The sequence below is a fragment of the Podarcis filfolensis genome (assembly GCF_964270895.1).
Source record: "Podarcis filfolensis genome assembly, chromosome: 5".
Classification (NCBI taxonomy): Eukaryota; Metazoa; Chordata; class Lepidosauria; order Squamata; family Lacertidae; genus Podarcis; species Podarcis filfolensis.
Genome location: NC_139608.1, coordinates 75,292,433 through 75,316,810, shown reverse-complemented (window position 1 = coordinate 75,316,810; position 24,378 = coordinate 75,292,433). Strand labels below are relative to the sequence as shown.

General features: G+C 41.4%; 1 protein-coding gene across 6 annotated transcripts in view; it reads left to right on the top strand.

Moving 5' to 3' along the window:
• The window catches only part of GRID1 (glutamate ionotropic receptor delta type subunit 1), a 702,351-nt gene that overhangs the window by 575,734 nt on the left and 102,239 nt on the right, over positions 1-24,378 (top strand). For 5 of the 6 annotated variants that reach the window (XM_083614625.1, XM_083614628.1, XM_083614627.1 and 2 more), the window contains exons 7-8: positions 5,033-5,194; positions 7,523-7,642. In XM_083614625.1, the coding sequence (XP_083470751.1) occupies positions 5,033-5,194; positions 7,523-7,642 (282 nt within the window). The remainder of the gene's footprint in view (positions 1-5,032; positions 5,195-7,522; positions 7,643-24,378) is intronic. The other variant, XM_083614626.1, reaches the window with a different exon arrangement.

Genomic DNA, 24,378 nt, shown 5'->3' with positions numbered 1-24,378 from the left:
CAGCCTGAGAACACATTATTCAAGCAATGGCATCTGGCAATCAGCTTGCTTTCCTAGTTTGTGTCTCTCCCCGTTGTCCTCTTGTCTAACTCGATACCTAGCCTTGCTGACTATTCTGAACCTGCCATAGGTATGATCCTGGGTCATTCTCCTGCTGAGCTGCCTTATTCTCCTGAAAGATGTTTCTTTTTGATTAAAGGAACAGAAAGTTTGAAAGAGTAACTTCCAAAAAAAGAAAGAAAGAAATTAATCCTGATCTATTCAACTTGCTCAGCAGTAGAACGTTCCAAGCTGTAGGCAGGTTCCCCCCTTTTCACCATTATATCCTTTTTGTTCCTGACTGCCGGGTGAGGTTGACAGTTCACCATACCAGTAATTTGCTCCTGGATTTCCAAGTCCCCTTTTAACCTAGTTTGGAATGGACCCTGCATGGGGTTGACCTACACACATACACTTGATTTTGATTTGATTTCCCTTCCTTCCTCAGCACTTTCTGACTCGGAGCTTAATGTGTGAAGTGGCTCCAGTGACGAGCATCAATTTTAGGCCACACTGGATGATACCAAAACTTCTCTGAAGTGTTTGATCTGGGATTATTCATTAATGTGCGAATCATCCCATAGTGCAAGATTATACAAGTATATTCTGAAGGAAATCCCAGTGTTCAGCGGGGTGTATTCCCAGGCAAGGAAGTATAGGATTGCAGCCTTAATGCATCAGTGAAAGCCCTTTGCATGGGCACCAGGTGGGCACCATTGCCATTATATGAGAACAAGGGATGAATTCATGGTGAGTTCCTGCACCTCCTTTTCTAGCTGCAGTTTGACATATGAAAGGGAGCTTCTTGTGGCAATGTTGACCAAGTTTCCAAACAAGGTGATGCTGGCATGGTTAGGAGCTACATTGGAGGGTTCCTTCCATGAATACTAGGTCTTCATTCTGACATCACTTGCTGAACATGTTACACCACCAGAGCTCCTGAAAAGATACTCAAAGAACATGGATTATAATGAAGATGGACAATATCACCAATTCTTTCAGGATGTATTATGCAAAAGTAATAAGAAGTACTTTTGTATGTGTCTAGTAAAAGGTACCTGGGTCTTGCAGTGGAGATGGTTGTCTTGCTGTTCTTATGTGCATATTTAGAAATGTATTGAAAGTAGCAAAGGGGCTTCTCCATTGTGGCATCCTGACTTCCTTCCCCTTGAAATCAACCTATATTTCAGGCACTTTTAGGCACCAGGTTAAAACCTGTCTTTCTGCTCAGATTTCTAAGCTTTCACTTGAGGTGGTTTTAACGGCCGTTTCTACTCTTGCATTTTTAGTGTATTGTGTTTGGTTTTGTGAAATGTTATTTTTACCTGCTCATAGATCTCCAGATGTGGGGCAGGAAACAAATTGTCTGAATAAAATAAAGTATTCCTTCTCCCAAGTGTGTAACGAGGAAAAATCAGCAGTGCTGCACAACTCAGTAAACCCAAATCAAAAGTGGTGACCTTGTTTTTATTTTCTCCTTAGCACTCCTTTTCTACCAATCGAGGCACACTGCTCCCGAGATAATTCTTCAGTTTCCTCTTTTCTCATGTCTTGAGACCACCTGGGCAGGCCTTGCATAGCGGTTCAGGAATTTACATGAATTCCTTGTTATCGTGCACCTCCATGTGCAGTGGGTGTTCGCAGCAAATTGAGATTTGTGGTGGTGCTTGAGGTGGTAACAAATGTGAACAAGCTTTCCCCCTTTCCTCCTTCACAGCATTTCCATTTTTGGCAGCAAAAGTGTGATGCTGTAAATATCTTCTCTGACACCAGAAGAGAGTTGTGTGAGGGAAACATGTTCACTTCTATGAGTCCATAACGGATGGGGCCCCTGAAAGGGATTTGAAGTGACAGCAATGTGGAATTCTGAATGTCATGTTTAAAGGAGGAAAGGTAGCTGGAAAGGTTCTTGCTGTATCTAAAGCATGGGAGGGAACTGGGGGAAATTAGTTTGACCCTGATCTGGAAACACATTTGTGATGGTGTTGTTTTCCTTCTGTGCAGTGAACTGCAAAGTTTGAAGGGGCCTTTCCGTGTGGAGTGATTTTAGTAAGTCGCTGGTGGAAGATGCAGAGTTTGAGTGATGTGTATCTCTACTTTGAATTCATGTATATTTCCTAATCTCTCTTTTTTTAACAGTTCTTGTTTTAAGGTTGTCATGATTTTTACTGATTGGTTATTAAGCTTAAAATACTCAGTTCTGTAATTATAAATATTTTTAAATTGTAGATCTCCCTGACAAAGGATCAGAGTGGTCTGAAATGTGATGGGAAATAGTGTATACTATTTTTCCTACCCTGTGCTTTTTGCTCATTTTCTCAATTTGAAATTTATTGGGTCCCCAGTTTTCTGCTTAGGTTTCCTACCTATAAGCAGTGACGTCAAAGGCACCCGCCTTTTATTCTATTTGATTTTTGGATTCCCTGCCCATCACTTCTTGTCACCATTTGGACCTCTGGAATGTTCTATTTTCTGCTAACATCTGCCCTCTCCATTCTACCTGTCCATCTAAACATATGGAAATACCTATGCTTCAGGCATATGAGAGAGAAGTAGATTCTGCCTTAAAGAGAACATGCACATTAACAATGAACAAAAAACCTAGAGGCCATGAGTGAGAGCACACATACTAAATACCATAAACCAGGCATGGGAAACTTGTGGGCCTCTGGATGTTGTTGGACTCCAACCCCCATGAGCCTCAGCTATCAGGACCAATGGTCAGCGACTGTGGAAACTGTTGTCCCCCAACATCTTGTGAGCCACAGATTTCCCATCCCTGCTGCAAACAGTGAGGGAAATGGGAAATAGGCAAGCTGTCTGTGTCCTCAAACAGCAGTTTTTTGGCAAGGAGATATATATATATATAATCTCCATCTTTCAAAATAGAAGATGTTCAGAATGAACAGTCTTCAAAATAAAGAATTTTTGAAAAGGCACCACATGTTATATATACATCAAGAAGGAATTGTCTGGTAAATACCCAGGGTTGGGGAATATAGCAATGCAGGAACTGTGGCAGATAGAACATGAAGTCAGTCCTAGAGCTTTCTATAGAGAGAAAGAGAAAGTGTATTCTTGGAAAAAGATGCTGTGACTTCCCTCTCTCCAGAACTATAATAGAACAGTTCAAACCTGAGAGTATGTGTAGTGCATTTCACGCTGGCTACTAAAACTCAACTCTACAATGAATTACTAATATGAAGTGTGGGTGTGAAATGGAATTCATCAGGGAGCAGAAGGAATCCGGTCTCTCACTTTCGGTACATTAAACAAAATGGTATAGTTTCACCTTCTATGCGTAAAACCTGCTTTTAAGTGAGCTACAGAACCCCGATGAGAAGCTCAGTATAAAAGAACGGGGAGTCCAACTAAATGACAAATACTTGATTGAACGTTGGCTTTTGAAATGTGGTATGAAGAGACAAAAACTGGAGTTGGGTAGAATAATGAGCTGCAGACTCAAATCCCCTGAGGTTAAACTTTGGCTATTTTTGCAGCTCCATTGGCACTCTGATTTGAGTCTCCTAGAGCTACCTTCTCAGATTTAGTGATATTGGTGCAATAACATCAAAAGTGTAGGGCAATCAGAGTTTCCTGCCCTTGCTATAACTTGGGCATGGGTGCAAAAATGGGCCTGTAAGGCCAAGTCACAATTCAGAGCTCTTAAAATAATCATATTTAATCTGCCGTCAGTTTTGTCTTTGTAATTTTTAGACATGCTTTCAAGGTGCTTGAGGCAATCTCAGATATCAGCTTGCTTGGAGAGTGACTGAGGTTAAAAAGAGAGAGAGAGAGACGTGTGCATCAAGGCCCAGGTGCATACCCCCAGGAATAATAAAAACACATTGACACAGAATTTTAGTTTAAAGGTTAATGGGCAAAATTTAGGCTATGACTTTATTGATTACAGAAATGTGAGTGGTATTGGCTTAGGCATTGGCAATAACTATAACTGACTCCTGCCCGCCTTGCAGGAAGTCTGAAAGGGTAAACCACCAACAGAGGGAGCTCCGTCGATGAAGCTCACCCCGGGGTTCCCGTTGGGTCCTGGCATGGCCCTAGCCCCTCAAGCAGACTTTGGATGAGATCCAGACCCACAGATTCCTCTAATGGAATATCTTTGTACCTGGAGGGGCAGGTGATGGCCACACCTCCCCTCCCCCACATCACAATAAGCCAATGCCTAACCGCCTAACCTTACAAAGTTGTGATGATTGCTAAGAGGTAGGCAAAAACCAAATGGCCAGTGCCAATCTGCCAAATGGAAAAAAATCCTACCCGGCCCCTGTTCCAAAACAGGCGGCCAACCGGTGTCCAGAGCAAGGCCAAAGTGGACACTTAAAACTAGGGTGGGTGGGCGGGTGTTCAGCGGCCATTGGCGCAATCGTGGGGCCACTGCAGGCTCGGGATCATCCGTCTCCCCTTCCCCTGGGTGTGTGTAGGGGGGGGTGCCCTGGCACACGCACAACGCAGACACTTGAAAAGGAGGATCCGTTTTGTAGATTTATGTGGGCTCTGTGTCAGCAGCCTAACCTGGTCAAGAATGAACATTTTGCATTGAATTCATCTGGGGAAGAAAATACAGAGATATGGGATTCTGGCTACGGAGAGATCCCAGATATTGAACTCAGAGGATGGTAATCTCAGTTGACTTACTCCAGAGTCTTACTCAGAGTCAACCCATTGAAAGTAAAGAACATGACTAAGTTAGGTCCATTAATTTCAATGGGTTTATTCTAGTAAAACCCAGAATTTCTACATATAATGCATGTGCTCTACCAGAGTGCTGATTCCTTCTGTATCTTGCTGTTGTTTGTGGAAACCATAGCAAAATAGGTAATCAACAATTATTTACATGATGGACTTGCCATTGCTTTAAACATGAATCAGTTCCATGCTTGGTTTTGCCTACCCCACTATACCCTTAAACATACTGGGGATTCTTTGACGATTTCATCATATCTATATTACATTTTGTCCCTGTTTTCAGGTCTCCAACCTCTATCTCTATGACAGTGTGCTTATGTTGGCCAACGCCTTCCACAGAAAGCTGGAGGACAGGAAGTGGCACAGCATGGCAAGCCTGAACTGCATGAGGAAATCAACCAAGCCTTGGAACGGAGGCCGCTCCATGCTGGAAACGATTAAGAAGGTAAGAATAGGAAAATGGAAACCCAGCGGGCAGACTGAGCAGGCAAGCTTCCTTACCAAGGAATTCACGTTGCTTTGGCATAGCAGGATCAGGAGGAAAACGGAGGGTGAGCTGGGGAACACATTGGCCAGGATTCAGGGAGAATAGAAGAGAAATACTTTATTGTCACTGTACCACTTGTTTACAGTGAGATTAAACGAGCCCCCCTCCCCCCCACAATCTCTCAGTCCTTGTTACACTCTGTGTGCTGTCGTACGACCACCAGCCCTGAACATCAGCTATAATAATAATAATAATAATTTATTATTTATACCCTGCCCATCTGGCTGAGTTTCCCCAGCCACTCTGGGCGGCTTCCAATCAAGTGTTAAAAACAATACAGCGTTAAATATTAAAAACTTCCCTAAACAGGGCTGCCTTCAGATGTCTTTTAAAAAGAAAATAGCTGCTTATTTCCTTCACATCTGAAGGGAGGGCGTTCCACAGGGCGGGTGCCACTACCGAGAAGGCCCTCTGTCTGGTTCCCTGTAACCTCACTTCTCGCAATGAGGGAACTGCCAGAAGGCCCTCGGCACTGGATCTCAGTGTCCGGGCTGAACGATGGGGGTGGAGCCGCTCCTTCAGGTATACAGGACCGAGGCCGTTTAGGGCTTTAAAGGTCAGCACCAACACTTTGAATTGTGCTCGGAAACGTACTGGGAGCCAATGCAGATCTCTCAGGACCGGTGTTATGTGGTCCCGGCGGCCACTCCCAGTCACTAGCTGCAATGTTTCTGTCTTCCATTCAGCAGCCTCACGGCCCACGGGTAGAAACTGTTCTTTAACTTGTTGGTGCAGCTTATCATGCTTCTGTATCTCCTGCACAAGAGCAGGAGATTTAAAAGGTGCTGGCCAGGGTGTGAGTCATCCCTGAGAATTTTCCTCGCTCTTCTGAGGCAACGGTCAAGGCAGATGAAGGGAAGAATTTGCACGAGGTTTTGTGAATGCCGACATAGACCTACCTGGGCTTTGTATCACCACTGACCTGCCCCACCCACCAGTCCCCTTCTTTCCCAATATAAAATGAAACAACAAAACAAAAGCCTTGTGGAAGGAGGAGGAAATAACAAGTGGTGAAGGCCCTTATGTGGCATGAGAAGGACCTGTGCCCCATGATGCCTGGCAGAAAATGTCACATTGTGTAGCGTTGGCTGCTGCCATAAGCCTCCTCATTGATTGCAAATGACCTTGGAGTGTCATTTGCTGTCGGGGATAATGGGATTTAGCAGCCAGGTGTCTCTTTTCACGATTGGAGCCCTCTACCCCCTTCTGCTTAGCTGAGGTAAGTTATTTTTCTTTGGAGAAGGGGAAACTGGGAGGACAAGCGTAAGGTAAAAACCCCAGTTGGAGGCAGCCCGCTGTGCCCTGCTTGAATTTAGCATCCTAGCTTTGAATAGTCATGCCATTCTTACTTGCAACTCTAGGCATGAAGAATGAGAATGGTGGTTTTGTGTTCTAGGTTGTGGTCAGTCCCCAACATTATCCAGACATGCCAAGTATGGCTTATATCTGCACAAGGCCCCAGCAGAATTCTGTTTTAAATCCAAATAAAATATTTTCTGCTCTTTTGGCAGTTCTAAGGTAAAGGTAAAGGGACCCCTGACCATTAGGTCCAGTCGTGACCAACTCTGGGGTTGTGGCGCTCATCTCGCTTTATTGGCCGAGGGAGCCGGCGTACAGCTTCTGGGTCATGTGGCCAGCATGACTAAGCCCCTTCTGGTGAACCAGAGCAGCGCACGGAAACGCCGTTTACCTTCCCGCCACAGTGGTACCTATTTATCTACTTGCACTTTGACGTGCGTTCGAACTGCTAGGTTGGCAGGAGCAGGGACCGAGCAACGGGAGCTCACCCCGTCGCGGGGATTCAAACTGCTGACCTTCTGATCGGCAAGTCCTAGGCTCTGTGGTTTAACCCACAGCGCCACCCACGTCCATTGGCAGTTCTAGTGTGTGTTAAATCTCCCACAGGTGCTTATGAGTATTAAATGGTTTTTGCCAACATTCTCTAGTTTCCTTACAGAATGGGTTCCTTTAAAAAAAGGATTATTATTTTTCATTGATGTAGATTAAGATCATACAATGTACAATTTACATAAAAATCTATTTATTTTAGAAAATGGATTGTATTTTAGAAAATGGGTTCTATTTTTAGAAAATGGGTTCTTGTGTTTGTAGACTATTGTGGGCATTTGTGGTGCTTATGATACATGATGCTACTTTCAGTTTCATTATACTACTTTTGTGATCTATATAATAAATGTCCTAAAACTGATGACCTTCTTTCCTTAGGGTCACATCACTGGTCTCACAGGTGTTATGGAGTTCAGAGAAGATGGTGCCAACCCCTACGTCCAGTTTGAAATCCTTGGAACCAGCTACAGTGAAACATTCGGGAAAGATGTGCGGAGGGTAACAATGTTTTCTCTTTTTTCTGCTTTTCTGTTCACACTGAAGGAGAGTTACATTCTAATTCCCTAGGGATAATGCTACCATTTTAGAACAACTGGTGGAACTGATCTTGCTCACAGCACTAAAGTCGTTAGCTGTGGAAATAATATTTTCTAATTTCTCACACACCTAAGCCTTGGATGATAACAATTTCAGGCTGTCAGGATGGAGTCCAGAAAATTGTTCTCAAATGTGCTATATTCCTTAAAATATTCCAACACTGAGACAGTGAGCATAATTGTGAAAATGTTAAGCTCTACTTGTAGGTATTTCCAGGTGAATTATAGTATAATTGGTATAACTAAGACCTGTCCTACTTGGGAAACAAAATGTGATATTTTATTTCTAGTCACTGTAAAATCTTTCAGCGCAGAGACAGAGTGTTATACTGAAAGAAATATATGACTATGTAGAAGAGGAAATAAATTTATTTTATTTCTGTTCCCCAAGGCAGCTTACATTTTCTTAAAAATCAAATACAATTAGAGTGGGGCTCTTGCATTTCAGCTGTTTAACATTAGCCTGTGTCCGTTGCCTTTTTAAATAAGAACCACCTTGACCAGGGCAAAAATTTCTTTGAAACAAAGCAATTTGGGATGTTTCAGGGAGAAATCACGAGTAGGCAAAGGATTTCACACTCTCTAGACCTCTCTCCTACCCTGTAAAACTGTCTGTTCCCAAGGGTCCTCTGCAACAGAGACGCAACCATCTATCATTGCATATATCCACAGTGTAACATGTAGGTTGGGGTCTTAGAAGGAAATGCATAAGTAGGTGAAGCCTGATAGAGATTCAAGCAATAGAATGATTTGTCAGTCTGCTTGGAACCTGAGTGTAACTTTTTCATTGTGTATGTAGCTGTCTGCCTTGTTGCATTTTGGTTTTGAGAAATCCATACAGAATTAGGCTCCTGCTGTTGGGGGGAAATCGGTGCCTTCTGGGATCTGAAGCTACTGAAATGAAAACCTGCTGCGTGAAAGCAAAATGAATTAATCAATAATTAGTGGGAAAGGTGTGAGAGGATGGAGTCTGTGGTTTAGTTGTCGTGTAACGAAAGTATATCTCAAGGAAGGCCGTGCCAGAAAACAAAAGACTCAGCAGTTAATTGAACTTGTGCTGATGGGTTTTTGAATGAGGACATTGTGAGAAGGAGGAGTTGGGAGACTGATGGAAGGGGAGGAGAGGAAGATAAATTAAGGTCCTGAATTCAAGTAAAGGTTAAGGGTGAATTGAGGCAAAGCCAATTGCCTTTTTTTTCACTGAAAATTTCCATGGTTATCTTTATTTTCACTGCGATTGTTGTTCCCACCCCTTTATTCTCCAAAGTGCCTGTATCTCCATCTGCTCTTCCACCCACCCCCAGTAAAGGAAAATAAAATGGCTATGTGCTGTGTTGGTGTTGACCTTTAAAGCCCTAAATGGCCTTGGCCCAGTATACCTGAAGGAGTGTCTCCAACCCCATCATTCTGACCGGACACTGAGGTCCAGTGCTGAGGGCCTTCTGGCGGTTCCCTCACTGAGAGAAGCTAAGCTACAGGGAACCAGGCAGAGGGCCTTCTCAGTAGTGGCGCCCACTCTGTGGAACACCCTCCCATCAGATGTCAAAGAGATAAACAACTACCAGACTTTTAGAAGACATCTGAAGGCAGCCCTGTTCAGGGAAGTTTTTAATGTGAGACATTTTAATGTATTTTTAATATTTGTTGGAAGCTACCCAGAGTGGCTGGGGAAACCCAGCCAGATGGGCGGGGTACAAATAATAAATTACTATTACTATTAAGGTGCGACTCAAATTAGGCTGGACACAATCCACTTGTAGGTTCCAACCAACCACCTGAGACCAATGCTTTATAATACGTCTTGGTTAGGTTCTAAAGTCAGCAGGTAAGCTGAAAATCATGTATAGTCAAAATTATCTTCAATTGCCCCCAAAGTGCACTCTTGAACTTTGGGCTCAGGGAAGTCTTCCAGCTCATTCACTCTTCCTCATCTGGCTGGGGGCACTGCTACATGCCGACAGTGCCCCCCTCAGTCCCTGTACCTTCTTGGGGCCAGTGAGCAGGAGCTGCATGGATCGATGAAGGGAGAGAAGGGCTCCCCTGCCTTCTCCTCTGGCTGGTGGAGCTCTGGTACATGTTGGCTACTAGGTAGGTGTCACGGGGCAAGGAGAACTGTTATGTACTGAGTTGAATAGGATCCAAAATGCAGCAATCTGATTGGTCCTAGAATAATAGTATTCAGAATGCAGCAGTCTGATTGGTCCATAGGAGCCACCCAATCCAGCTCCAGGTGGAAGGGAATCCGCAACCTGATTGGCCTACAGAGATTCCGGAATTAGCCAATTACGTGGGGCCCATTGTATAAATAATGTATATAAAGCAGACATTCTGGGGGAACTTCCATTCCTTCTCACCACTATGAGCTGAATAAAGAGCATCAAATCCACTCTCGACTCTGAGTATATTTCAAGAACCTTGGATTCTCCTTCTCCATCTCTTTGCTGCCTCTCCACAGGCAAGTGACCAGCAGAAAGGACCTTCCAAAAGGGGGAAGAATCCAGGAAAGGATTAAAAAAAAAAAGTAGGAGGAAGAAGGTAGGCAGATGGAGACAACATCAAGCAGGTCCCGTTGAGGCAGAATGAAAAGGCTGGAATGGATCCTTCTACTGGCAAATGAGATCAGAGGGCAGGGCAACTGGTTCCACCGCCCTGAGTGCCAGGCCTAGGGGGCACTGCAGGATGTCACAACTATGATGTAGTGAATTCAGCAGAATGGAAGGCAAGAGGTGGGGGGGGGGGCACCAAATTTTGGTCTCACACAGGGTACCATTGAAATCTGAAAGACCAAAGTCCACCCCAATGGGATCCTATAAGAGGGAAGTAGGAACAAGGGAAGCGAAAGGGTTCCTTGACACTTTTGTGGGAGCTGCAGCTAAATGCGTATAGTTGAATTTACATAAATTAAATGTCTGTATGATGCAGCTCCATTGTACACATTTCTGCTAGTTTCGTTTCACAACATTGTGCTTTCTTTTCATTTTGAAAGCAAGCCTTATCAGTTGTTTCTCAAGGTATTCAGAACGGAGGTAAAACTGCCATCTCACACACATGCCGTATTTTACAAGAAACATTCTGTTTCCAGTGATAACATTTATCATTTGTGTTCTTCATTTGTGTCATTTCAAACACTTTTTTTTTTTTAAAAAAAGCTTCATTTTCTTTAAATATCATCTGTTTCTTAGAATCAGCCTTACTGTTTCCCTTAGCACTTTCCCAAGCAGACTGCAGAAATCACTTCTGGTAGTGTTTGTGATTTCACTTGGTTGTGGTTGAAGTCTTGCTTTTTGATGCTTTTCATTCCTGTTACTATTTTAAACAAAATCTTGCCATTGGTTAAAGCAGCTGGTTTTAAAAACAAGACATAATGTTTGGGCCATATGCCATGTAAAACTGGATATAATTCTTTTCAGAAACTTGAAGATAATACAATACAGTGGTACCTCGGGTTACATATGCTTCAGGTTACATACGCTTCAGGTTACAGACTCCGCTAACCCAGAAATATTACCTCGGGTTAAGAACTTTGCTTCAGGATGAGAACAGAAATCGTGCTCCGGCAGCGCGGCAGCAGCAGGAGGTCCCATTAGCTAAAGTGGTGCTTCAGGTTAAGAATAGTTTCAGGTTAAGAACGGCCCTCTGGAACGAATTAAGTACTTAACCCGAGGTACCACTGTAGAGCCATTATTATCACTCTATTTGCCTGGATATTTTTCTTAAGGCCTACTGTGACCTCTGATCAAATAGGTTATATAGTGCTTTAAAAACATCAAGTTCCTACTTACTCAGAAAGAAATGCATGAATCTGCCAATTTCAGTTTCTCTTCCCCCCTCCATCCTAAATTCAGTTCTCCAAATTTCCAGAAGAGTTTGTGCAATTCGCCAGCATTTCCTCTAGCATATACATTTTTGTATACAATTTTGCCTAATACACACATTTCTACAAAGCAATCTCCCCATATCTAATGCATTTCTGCATGTTATTTTCACTCATGTATACACCCTCAACGCACACATTACTACATAGCATTTCCATTGTTGTACTGGAGAGCTGCGCTGAAAAATTTAGAAAGCAACTAATTTTAAAGGTTGACCATGTTTCAGTCTGCATCCCCCCCCCCCCGAATAACGTTTTGTATTTTTGTACTTCTGAGCAATGCTAGCTCTATCATACTAGTTTGATTGCCGGGTATGAACATTCATTTTAAGTGTGTTGAAGCTGGTATGATTGAGGCCTTGTTATCTGATATTTGCTACTTGAAGCCCTTTTTACTGGTGCTGACGGGGATTGAATCTGGGACATTTTCTGCATATCAAGCATGTGCTGTGTCACTGACCTATGGGTCCAGTGGCTTCAATATCCCTCTGCATTTTTCAGTTGTGTTTAATTTGGAGCTTGTGGTTCAAGACAAGGTGATGATATAGCAGTCTCTCTCCCCCTCCCTCCCTCCCTCTCTCTCTCTCTCTCTTTCTCTCTCTGTGTGTGTGCATGCTTTAGTGATGACAGTTCATGTTAGGTATTTTGGTTCTGATTTGCATCTGTATTTCTGTTGGTACCCAAATTATATTAATCATGACCACGTGGTGTGAGGTTCCAAAAGGTGTACCACATTCCATGCTCAGCTATGAGTCAGTTTAAGAAGGGAGTTATTATGCGAGGGCCATTTTCTGGAGATGATTGAGACACAAGGGGTTAAACTTCCAACCATCTTCCCAAAGTGTTGCCAGGGAGTCCCATTACACAATCACCACTTCTTCCAAGCATACCTTGTGCCTGCCAGCTGAGGGAGACACTGATACTGTTCAAAGTGTTAGATTTGATGCTGAGGTCTAGTTATCACCACCTAGTCTTTGTACATACTAGCAGATCTCTTTTGTTATTGAATTCTTTGGAGATATGATCCTCCCAAGGCAACGCTAACAAGATTAGCTTATTTCAATAATTAAGTGCTTCCTTTTACTGCTGTGTGAACTGTGTCACTCCCTAGATAGTTGAAAATCTACTGAGATCGTAAATGAAAATCATGATATACCAGAAGGGGGATGGTGGTATGAAATGGGGGGAAACTTATAACAGAAAGTGTTTCCCAATTTGACTATGTGATTGCAAAATAAACTCCACAATTTTTTAGAAAATGCTCGTAAAAGTTCTGCAATAATAAAGTGGTGAACGGTTATGGGCAAGCCTTCATTTTCAGTATAAAAATCAGTTGCAGGCCTCAAAGCAAGGTGTGTAATCCTAGGGTTACATTTTTCAAGATGCTACACAGGGGATCTTGTATTAGAATTTCCCATGGGTTTCGTTTAACTAATTAGAAGCCCAGCTGGGAAAGAAGCACTAAGGTGTTTAATCCTTTCCTCCTGTGTCCTTTCCCAAATCTGCAATCCTCTTCCAAAGCTAATATTAGCTTAGGAAGCGGGTGGGGTCGGGTGTGGGAATGTAACTGGCAGCTCATAGAGCTATTTAGTTTCAGGAAAAGGGAGTGGGAGCAATATCTTAAGATTGTCTTTAATAAACACAGTTTTAACAGAGTCCGTAAGTGACTGTGGAGGCCAATTCTGGATCCACATGTCCTTCCACAGTGGGGACATAGGTTTCCGGGCAGGAGTTGATCACAGTGAGGGTTTGCCAAATGTGCCTTCCTCTTAGCTTGTTTCTCCCTGAGTTTGAGCATTTTCAAACACCATGACACCTTTGGAAAAGGCTGTTCTCCAACTGGAGTGCTCGCAAGCCAGTGTTTCCCAGTTGTTTGTGTTTATACTACATTTTTTTTAGATTTGCCTTGAGAGAATCTTTAAACCTCTTCTGTTGACCACCAGCATTACGCTTTCCATTTTAAATTCGGAATAAAGTAGCTGCCTTGGAAGTCGATAACCAGGCATCCACACAACATGACCAGTCCAACGAAGTTGATGTTGAAGAATCATTGCTTTGACACTGATTATCTTTGTTTCTTCCAGTACACTGGTATTAGTTTGCTTGTCTTCCCAAGTGATGTGTAAAAATTTTTGGAGACACCATTGATGGAATCTTTCAAGGAGTTGGAGATGGTGTTTATGTCCCAGTGTGCCATTTCCCCATTGTTCAACTCCCACTAGAGCTGCTAAGTGGCCAAACATAAGCCGTAGAAAAGGCTATTCAAGGATGTACTGCATAATGCTTCCTTTTTTGGTTCTTGGTGAAACTCAGTTAAAGTTATATGGGGGGGGGGGGGAAGCTTCATAGGAGTGAAGGGCTTGAGAACTGATGTCAAACTGGAGTTTCACAGCATTTGTGTGATGATTTTTGTAGTGGGATATAATATTTACTGGGGTGTCCTGAACAGTTCGTGCTTAAGCATTTTGTAACTGATTTAGGACTGAACTAGAAGTGACACTAATAGCCATTGGTGAGAGCTTCTCTTACAAACTGCAATGTGAAGAGCTGGAGGCAACATGCCATGGTGGTGCAGAGAGCACCCCCTCGCATTCACAGCAGCCTCATAAAGGATGCCTGGTGGGAGCCGGGGAGTGAGGCAGGAGGAGGAACCAAAAAGTGGGAAAAGTTTGGTGACAAATACTGGGCCTTTGGAACAGGGATGAACAGCAAGGAAGGGAGAATGTCTACCACCAACAAAGCCAATGGAGCTGAGTACTTAATGAGAATGGAATAAAAGGGAGACAGAGAGAGAAAGTTGGCAGTGATAGAGACCAGACAGGGAGAGAAATAGATGGGAGGGAGAGGGTTGAGGTTACAGCCTCAATGGCGAGGCAGAGATACCAAAGAAAAATTACAAGGACAGCATATTACAAAAAGAAACCTGTGGTGGGAAGAGTCATTTCCTCCCTGGGGAGTTGAGAACTCACTGGGCGGAACCCAGGGGTAAATAACCATGCTGGGCCTCTGAAGGGACCCTATAGGTTGTTATTGGGAATGAGAAATCTGCCAGGCACTTTCAGAGAGGCAATTTCTGACAACCCTGTGGCAGGGATGGGAAGAATTAAGCTTCACATCCCATGATTGTGAAGCTCCCCAGGCTGCTATTTACATAACAAAAAATGTGCATGTTAATCACACTCACACAATGTGTGCAACCAGGTAAAAAATGTGTAGATGTGTGTAGATTAGTGAGGAATGTGTAGATTAGTGAGGAAAATGTGTAGATTAGTGAAGAACAGATTGGAAGTACCCTCAGCACAGTGTGTACATGCCTTTTCCACTTCAGGGACAAGTTCAAAAGCAAGCAGGCCTTCTAGTTTGCTGGTTGTGGGAGGCACAGAAAAGCTGGTTGTGGAAGGCCCAGAAAAATAGCTCTCATATATCTACCCTTCAGAAAATAGAATGACTTCCTTCCTGGCTGAAGCATAGAGATAGAAACAAGGCTGAGCAACCCAGGATTCAAACTGAAATAATGTAAATCTGACCTGCATATTGTGAAGCCTGCAGAAAAGCACACTTAAGAAAACTACATCTCTTCCAGACCAGGCCATTCTGTCAGTCAGAGCATCGACAGAAAGAGAATCTCCAGATTGCCTAGGAAATTGGGTGACTTCCCTCTCCTGCAGCCATCACAATGCTATGTGATTCTCTCACTCACTTCCAGCCAGTACAGTGATACCTCAGGTTAAGAACTTAATTTGTTCTGGAGGTCCGTTCTTAACCTGAAACTGTTCTTAACCTGAGATACCACTTTAGCTAATGGGGCCTCCCGCTGCCGCTGCACTGCCACCGCGCGATTTCTGTTCTCATCCTGAAGCAAAATTCTTAATCTGGAGTATTATTTCTGGGTTAGTGGAGTCTGTAACCTGAAGCGTCTATAACCTGAAGCGTCCGCACCCAAGGTACCACTTGTACTGTATTATGAGTTGCAACATAGCGTAGGCTAAAAAAGAAGCACTTTCTTTCTTTGGCTCAATGAGTAGACTCTGCCCTTCTTCAAAGCCCCTTTAAGGTATTAACAAATGAGGCTGCAAAGGAAGGTGTGGAGCTTTGGCTCAATCCTACTTTTCAAGGTGTTGAAGGTGAATCTACATCCCCTCCAGTGCAGTTAAAAGGCTATGTCTGTCTTCATCATAAGTCATATAATATGCACTTCTGAATCAAGACCCAGTGTTGCGGTATTGGTGGAGCACTGATTTGACTTCTCAGAAGAGACACCTTCAAAAATCTTCTGTTTCTATGTAAAGTTCTGCTGTCAGTGGAGTTCTGTTCCCAATGCACTTTTAAGGAGTTACCAAACTCCTTCCCTCCCCAGTTCTTGTAATCTGTAGTCTGACACTTGATGCATTCATTTATTTTTATAATTATTATTACACTCGCTATTATAATTGTTGGTATCAGACTTTGGGAGCTGACACTTTTTTTCTTGCAAATGTTTTGATTTCAGCAGCTCTGCTACAGGTTGGAATGTGAGTCAGAATTTCCCCCCTTTTTTTAGTACAGCAAGTCAGGTTTCTGATGTACTTAATGGCATTTTACCTCAAAACGCCACATGATTATAGGATTCATCACTCTTTTAAGATCAGCGTGCTTTTCACATGCATCCTTCTGACAGTTACTTTAAATTATTAGAATCAAAACTAATGAAACCTGAAGCTGATGTTACAGAGAACTTTATGTGCATTAGAGGGATATATCCTGTCCTAGTTTAATCTTCTTTCTGTATAATTTGGTGGTGTGTTTTGCTTTGGGGAAAGGGAGTTTATGACACACATTAAGATGCCAATGTGCATGTAGTTCTTGACAGATTGATATATCTGGGTCTATATTTCTAGAAAGACAGAGGAGCTACTGCTAATAATGTGTCTTAAAAATGTAACAGAAAAATAAAATTATAAATATGTATAAACAGAGATGCACAATTTTGCACAATACCAGCTACAGTTTTGGAGCACTTGGAATTATTGTTAGAACTATAAACCAATTAATCATCTTCCTTCTATAAATATGTTTGAAGACTGTTTTTATTGAATCTGTATAATCCTAGGCAAAGTTCAGATAAAAAGATATACTTTAATGTCAAATGCAGTCAGAAACAATATTCAATAATCTGATGATTAATTAATATAAAATTGCTCTCAGTTAAATAAATGGGTGTGTCACTAAAACATACAAGCAATCACAAAAGAACTTTCTTCAATATCTCAAAATTTAATAAACAAGTTTTGTTTATTAACTGTTTATTAAACAGTTTGGAAGGAAAAGACAGTTTTAATACTTCCTATTTTGTATAGACCAATCTCAAAATAGCCTAAACAAATTAAACAAATGTGCCATTCAATCTCAGCCCCAGACAGCTAAAGCTTAATTGATTTTTCTACTGATTAAAATGAGTAAAGGTTTTAATAATAACCATAGTAACTTGTGAAAGTTTACCAAATAAGTTGGTAAGGACAGAAAACATAGGCTGCCTATCTGTAATGTATGATTATTGCTGAATATTCCTATCTGTTAGAGGCTTAATTATGGCTGTTCCCCATGCCTACAGGTGAAGCTACGGTTTTTGTTTTTGTTTCTGTGCAGTACAGTGTTACATGTGTAAATTGGTTTGCAGATTGAGCACATGTACAACTGTCCACATGTTTTCTTATTTCAACTCACATGTATGAGTTGTGTAAAATGTTGTTCAGGAATTAATAGTATGCTATCACAAATGTACTTCTCTGATAAATGTAGGTATTTTCAATGCTGCTTTCTAATAAGGTTGCTTATGTAATTGTGTTTTGAAAATATTGACATGTAAAATAATGTAAGTTCTTGCCATAGTGCTTGATCAGATTCTGACTCACAAATCGTACTTCTCATGCAGACGATTCATATGTGCTCTTAATACTCAACAATTTTAACATGCAAAAATGCTTTCCCCCCCCCCTGCTTTTGTCCTGAGAATGTCAACTACCATCATTGCCATGAAGTGTACACATATTAACAGACTTGAAGAGTAGCTGGAGAGACGCTGAACTCTTTAGTGATGCAGTAATGGGCCTTGCACCATATATGTGTTTCCCCAGTTAAATTTCCTAACTAGGTACCCGCTGTTCACATACATACATTTTCTCAGTAAGGAAGTCCATTCAAGTGCTTTGCCAGGTAAATGAAAGATCCATTTTCAGTAACGCTGAAAGGGGAAAACAACAGCTATTAGCAATAACGTGTATATTTGTGGGTGGTGGGAAGAGGAAAAAATGAAGACGAAAAGATAATTTGATGGGACTCGCTTGCAGGTTGGGGTAGCTGTCCTATCAGATTGTTTGAACTTTAAAGCAATTTGCAAAATATGTGATCTTTCCAGAGATTGTCTCTTATGTGAACCCAACTGAAATGAAGAGGAGCTGTGACAGTCAGTATCTGTATGCTTCTGCATGATTCTTGTTCTGTTCAATCAGAGGTGCTATTTCATTGCATCAGCATCATGTGGCTTTAAGCACAATGTCTATTGTATCCATCAGAATTCTGAAACATTTCATTTCAAAGTAGATTCATCTTTAACATGGCTGTGAAGAAAAGCTTAGTATAGGCATTTCAATGTATGCTAATGAAACTGGAAAGGGCCTAGAGCCCAAATTTTTCAGTTGATAATAATAATAATAATAATAATAATAATAATAATAATAATAATAAATTTATTATTTATACCCCGCCCATCTGGCTGGGCCTCCCCAGCCACTCTGGGCGGCTTCCATAGAAACCAAAAATACAGTAAAATATCACACGTTAAAAACTTCCCTGAACAGGGCTGCCTTAAGATGTCTTCTGAATGTCAGGTAGTTGTTTATCGCTTTGACATCTGCTGGAAGGGCGTTCCACAGGGCGGGCGCCACTACCGAGAAGGCCCTCTGCCTGGTTCCCTGTGATTAGAGTGTGATGCTGATAATGCCAGGTTTGCAGGTTCGATCCCTGTATGGGGCAGCTGCATATTCCTGCATTGCAAGGCGTTGAACTAGCTGATCCTCAGGGTCCCTTCCAACTCTACAATTCTATGATTGACTTCAGTATTGAGACACTAGTGAGCTGTTCAGTTGTCTCTTTCCCTCTCTTTGGACTGAATGTCACATTTTTTTTAATTAGTCAGACACTTTTATACCACCATATCCTCTGGGTGGTTCTAGTCTTAGAACATCCCTACCCATGCTTACCCATTCATGTCCTGTGTGCTGCTTTACTTCGCCCTATGGCACTATTTTGGCAACACTCCCACTGGTGCTAAATAATAATGGATAGTGTCCAAAAGAATTTTGTAAGGGTATCTGTCAGGGACTGTGCTGAGGAGGGCTGCACCGAGGAGGAATGGTGGGAGCCACCCCCTCCCCCTCCCCTGCTCCTGCATCTTCCCAGGAGCAGGAGGACAGTATAGATTTGGAACAGTGGCTTGCAGAGGGGCATAGTTCAGAAGGCAGAAGCTGGGAAATTTTGGATGGGGAACAGCTAGGAGAAGAAACACTGGAAGAGAGAGGGTTAACAGATTCACAGTCTCTGGACAGCATCCCTCCACCCAGCCAAAGGTCGAGAAGAGCTCAGAAAGTCTCAGAACAGCAAGCGGAGAGGGTACAAGCTTAGATTACAAGACGTAGGAGTGACGTAGATTAATAGGGATGGAGGGGGTGTGAGCCTTAATTGGGAGCACCGCCATTCTGGGTTGACACTTTATTTTGTCCTTCACTGTGTTTATTAAAGAAACTAACTAGTAAGAATTCCTATCGTTTGATCTGCTCATTTACAGGGGAGGAAGCCAATTCCCCAAAGCCTGACAGTATAATAAACAAGTAATAGTGAACATTATAGATCAAAAGCTAGAGCATTGAAAAAACAAAGGAGATTGACTTTGTTATGGCTAGATTCCATGCAAGAAATAACCTATAGGCATCCTAGAATTTGGGAACTGATAATCAGGTCTGTGAAAGGAATAGATGTTTCTTGCTCACTGTTACCTCCCAACATTCTCCTTTAGTCCGCTTGCAATGTTGCTATTAGTGCTGAACTGAAATTTCTCAAAGGGCAATTTTTTGAGAAAAGGGAGTTTTCGTCTAGAAAAGGGCACTTCACATAATATTCTCTGAAGATTTCCTACCCACCTTTTTGTGTTGGTGGTAGAGGCGGCTGTTTCCCCTCCACATGTCCCCAAACAATTCTAAGTCCAGGGCACAGCAGAGGATGAGAAATATTGGCCAGGATTCCAATGCTGCTGTTCTCAAATGCAAAGAATGAAACCAAAACACCTTAAGGAGAAAGGAAGACACTGTCTATCATTGCTAATGGTGAGTCTCTTCCATGAGAATCTGTTGGAGAATTTCTCTACCCAATGAAGAAATTAGGTGTGATGGTTTCCTTCATATCTCTGCCCACTTACACAGTAGGTAACGTTGAGAGGTCATTTGCAATGAGGTCTAGTTGCTATCCAGAAGCAAAACATTTGAAAGCTTCTTTGTATAGATGCATCTGACATTGGTTTCTGTCTGTGTCTAGCTCTGCCATTTAAGAGCCTACTGACTCTACCACCCTGTTTTTCTCACCCTCTTTGTTTGCCTGGAATAAATGTAATGGTCCCGAAACTACTGTAGTAATTAATAAGCAGCCCCTGCTACAACTATAAAATTGCATAACAAGCTTCCAGACAGTTTCCCTCTAAAATCTACTCTGAATTAGCATGTAGCAGGAATGTAGTTCATTATTGATTCCCTGTAGCACCTTGGCTGTAGCAAATGATTGATTGCTTTAGAGAGGCTTAAAACAGTTTTAATAAACAGGCTTACTAATCAGTAACCAAAGAGAAAAAAAGGCTTTTCAGATCCTGTATCATGGAGATTAATAGTCGGTGTCAAATCAAAATAGTGCATGAAACAACAGTATGATTATTACAGAAACACCACCCTTTGCATCCATATTATGACACAATCAGCAAATGTGGATATTCTCCTATGCCGCCTTCCATGACATGACATGATTTTATAAACACTAAGCTAATTGCAACAGTAGTGTAGAATATTCTAGTTTATTTTATGCACTTTATATTTTAAATTAATTAGTTTATAATGTGAAGATTTTTATTTTTAACTCTGATGTGATAAATATGGGGTTGAGGCAGTTGCTTGCCCAAGGATGTCAAAGGAGCTCAAAAGCAATACTCACCACAGTAAATATTATTATGTCTTAAATTTCTATAGACATGCATAGGATGGTGCTGACAGCAGGATTCTCTTTGTGTCCATAGTGTTTGGAAGCCTGCCAGTCTGCTTCAGGTGCACTCTGTGTCATTCAGATTCGATTTGTTATTGAGGTTTAAATCTGACCTGTTAATTCCGAAACTCTGTCTTGTCCCGACTCACTATAATGAAAATAGCTATAACATAGTGTGTTGTTGTTTTTTACATAAATGGATGGAATTTGCAGGCAAAGGCACCTGGGTACAAACAGTTTTTAAAGTGTTTGTGCAGAAATGAATGAGCCATTTATTGGCTCTGATTTCTATCATCAACCTACAGTTTTCAGAATCCCTGGCAGTTTACCTAGAACTAGGCACATTTCCCACAATGAAGGGAAATCTCTGGGAAATCTCAAGTAGGTAACAGCCTATATTTGCCAGGTTATATCAACAAAATTTTTACTACCACTTCTAGTAACAGCAGGATTTAGATTTTATGTAATAGCACTGAAATGCATTTTGAGGAAAGGCTACACTCTACTCACAATACAACAAAGTAGTAATGAAATATTTGTTGTTAGAAATGTAAGTTATGATACATTTTCAGGCACTGTGCATATAAGTAGTTGCCTTTTTGGCAATTGAGACTGGGTAGCATCTCCTGTCCCCACGTGGCCTAAATAGCAACCAGGGAGATCATACAGTGGGCAGGAAGTGTCATTTATAAAGCACAGTGAAGACAGGCTGAGCAGAAGGAAGACAAATAAATTAGCAGAGCCTTTTTAATTCTGAAAGTCTTACAATTGTAATAATTGCTTTGATTAAAGAAAACAAACCCATCACCTACTCCTTCCCTAATGCTACCATAATAATAATTACTGCCATGCCTCCTTTGCTGACAGGTCTAATATTAGAGTTTCCCCACACTGTTTTGTTTTTTTTTTAGAAAATGTGGCTTGTAATAAGATGTTTGGCCTCTGCCGGTTATAGGAGATTAGGAAAGCATTATTGACTGTCCATCCACAAGAAAACTGATAGGATGCTCATGCCTAGAAGGCAAACTTATACTCCTTTAAACTAAATGATTAGCCTTGTCATATTTCTGCTGGCATTGTGGATTATACTGTCAAATGCTTTCGAAGTCTTTCCACATTCAACACACTTTAATTAATTGAAAGAGAAAGGAGGAGGGAGGGGGGAGAAGCAAGTAACCTGTTTTTCCTTTTATTTGCCTGCAAGCATGAGGCATTTTTAGCAGTTTGCGGAATTGCAAACAGCCAATAAATATTTCATATCAGAACTTATTTATAAGAACCATTGTTTCTCTCTCTGCAGGCAAGTTTTTCTCCTATTTATTTTTCGGTTATTTCATGTTTATTGTGTTTCTTATGTTAATACACAGCAAAGCTCTCGGTTGGTTTCTGAGTTTGTTTGTTTTTACTAAACAGTACAACTTGGCTGTTATAGGTTTCACTTACAGAAACCCAATTTATCGGCTGCATGCTATTAAAACAGTCACAAGACTTTCGCTGGGTGCCGTTCTAAGAAGAAAGGGCTTTATCAGTTTGTGCATGTGCAGATAATTTAAAAGTGACTTCATAGAAGGCAGTTGGGGGGGAAAGTAACATCAGTCTCAAGGTGCTGCATTATCTGCAGAGATATCGTCAATCTTCAATTTCACCTGTCACAAACTAAACAGTCACAAACTAAACTGGGATCCTGTCACAAACTAAACTGGGAAACCTCTGACCTACGGCTGGAACCTATGAGTTAATTGGGGCTGTGCATGCTCAGATTTGGAGCCCTATTTAGACACAGAAAGCAATAAGCATGTGTAACATCACAGTTCTCATGAATGGCAGGCAATATAAGGCCTTTGATATGGCCCTGCTTGGTATGGCCCTGATGTGAAAATTCATCATTCTGAAGTTGCTTGGTCAACAGAGCTGTATCTTCAACTACAGCTGCCATAGACAAGTTGCAAAGAAGGACGAGGGCATGCCATTTTAGGGGGGAGGTGTGTGAAAACTTAATCACTGCAAATTTCTTCAGTGAGGGGTCTTTAAAATACAATTTTCCATGTGAGGAATACAAATCTGCTATTATTTTTTGTGACTGGACAACATTTAGCTTGGTAAGTCTATGTTTGATGAAGGAGAACATAAACTGATTTTGGAAAACCAAAGAATTATAATTTTACCTTCTGAAAATGTCAGGTAATGCTAAATAGCAACATCAACAACAACAACTGCAGCAGCTGAGCAGCAAGTACTTGGCAATCATTTTAATTATTTCTATACAATTTTACACACATTTTACTTCTGAAGCAATAATAAATTATATTAATTTAACCAAAAAGTTTTTTCAGTTCCTATATAATGTTACAACTTTTTAGCACCCCTCATGTTTGGAATTTGAAAGTTGCAAAATTCAATACAGCTTTCTCCTGTACTTTAATGAAGTAGTAGTTGCTACTGATCACAGCCATGACCTTGCCAGGTTCCAGTCAGAAAGAAAGAGTCAGATTTTCTGCCAATCTGTAACAGGCTTCAACTGTTCCACTGACAGACTTTTGAAAATAGGAAATGGCAACCATAGCCCTTCCTTTAGCAGCTAAAGTTTTAACTGGTGCAGTTCTTGACCTATATGCCACTGAGCTTCCCTTCTCAGTCCTCATATACATTTATAATACATGTTTTTGAAAACCCAGTTTCTTACATTTTAAGAACATACAAAATACATCTGAGGTATATACCTGAATGATACAATTGAGGTGCCAGTCAATAAGGATTTCAATTGCTGTTTTTCAATGCACATTTTGGAACAGAAATGATCTGGTACAATCTTTTCTGCATACACATGATACATTTAAAAACAAGCCACTTACTGTGCTGCTACAAGTTTTGTAACCAGTTTGCAATGAGGCTTTGTCTCCTTGATGTGCTAAACCAATATCTTAGGAAACAAGCCCCAAAACAAAATCTCTTCACATAGAAAACTGTATGTCAAGGAAAACATTTCAAATTTAGGATTCTGTCTGACGGGCTACTCCTATAGGTGTCATAATCCACTTGAAAACAGAGATCAAGAAGAGTGGCTCAAGAAGATCTTCCAGCTTGTTCGACAAAGAGTGCAAGCAAGCTAAAAGCTTTTCTTTTTTAAATGATGTTTTTCCACAAATGAGGATTCCATCATGTAAGCCTGTACCTGCAGATGGTATAGAATTGAGACACAGATTTACCACCTCAGGGAAGACTAGATTGGAATTGTAAGAATTAAGCAGTATACTTGACCAATGCTTTCTTATCTGCTAAATTTGGGGTCCCCCTCCTTTTTAAACTGGTTAAATGGAAATGTATGCAAAAAATATTGGTATTTTACTTTTATGCAGTAAATAGGAGACTTTTCTGTTCCCAAAGCCATTGTACTGAAGAGGGACAGAGAATTCAGGTGTTAAAGAATCAGCTTTGCATGACTCTCCAAAAATCAATAAAGATTTCCCCCCAGCATCAGAAATGAAAGT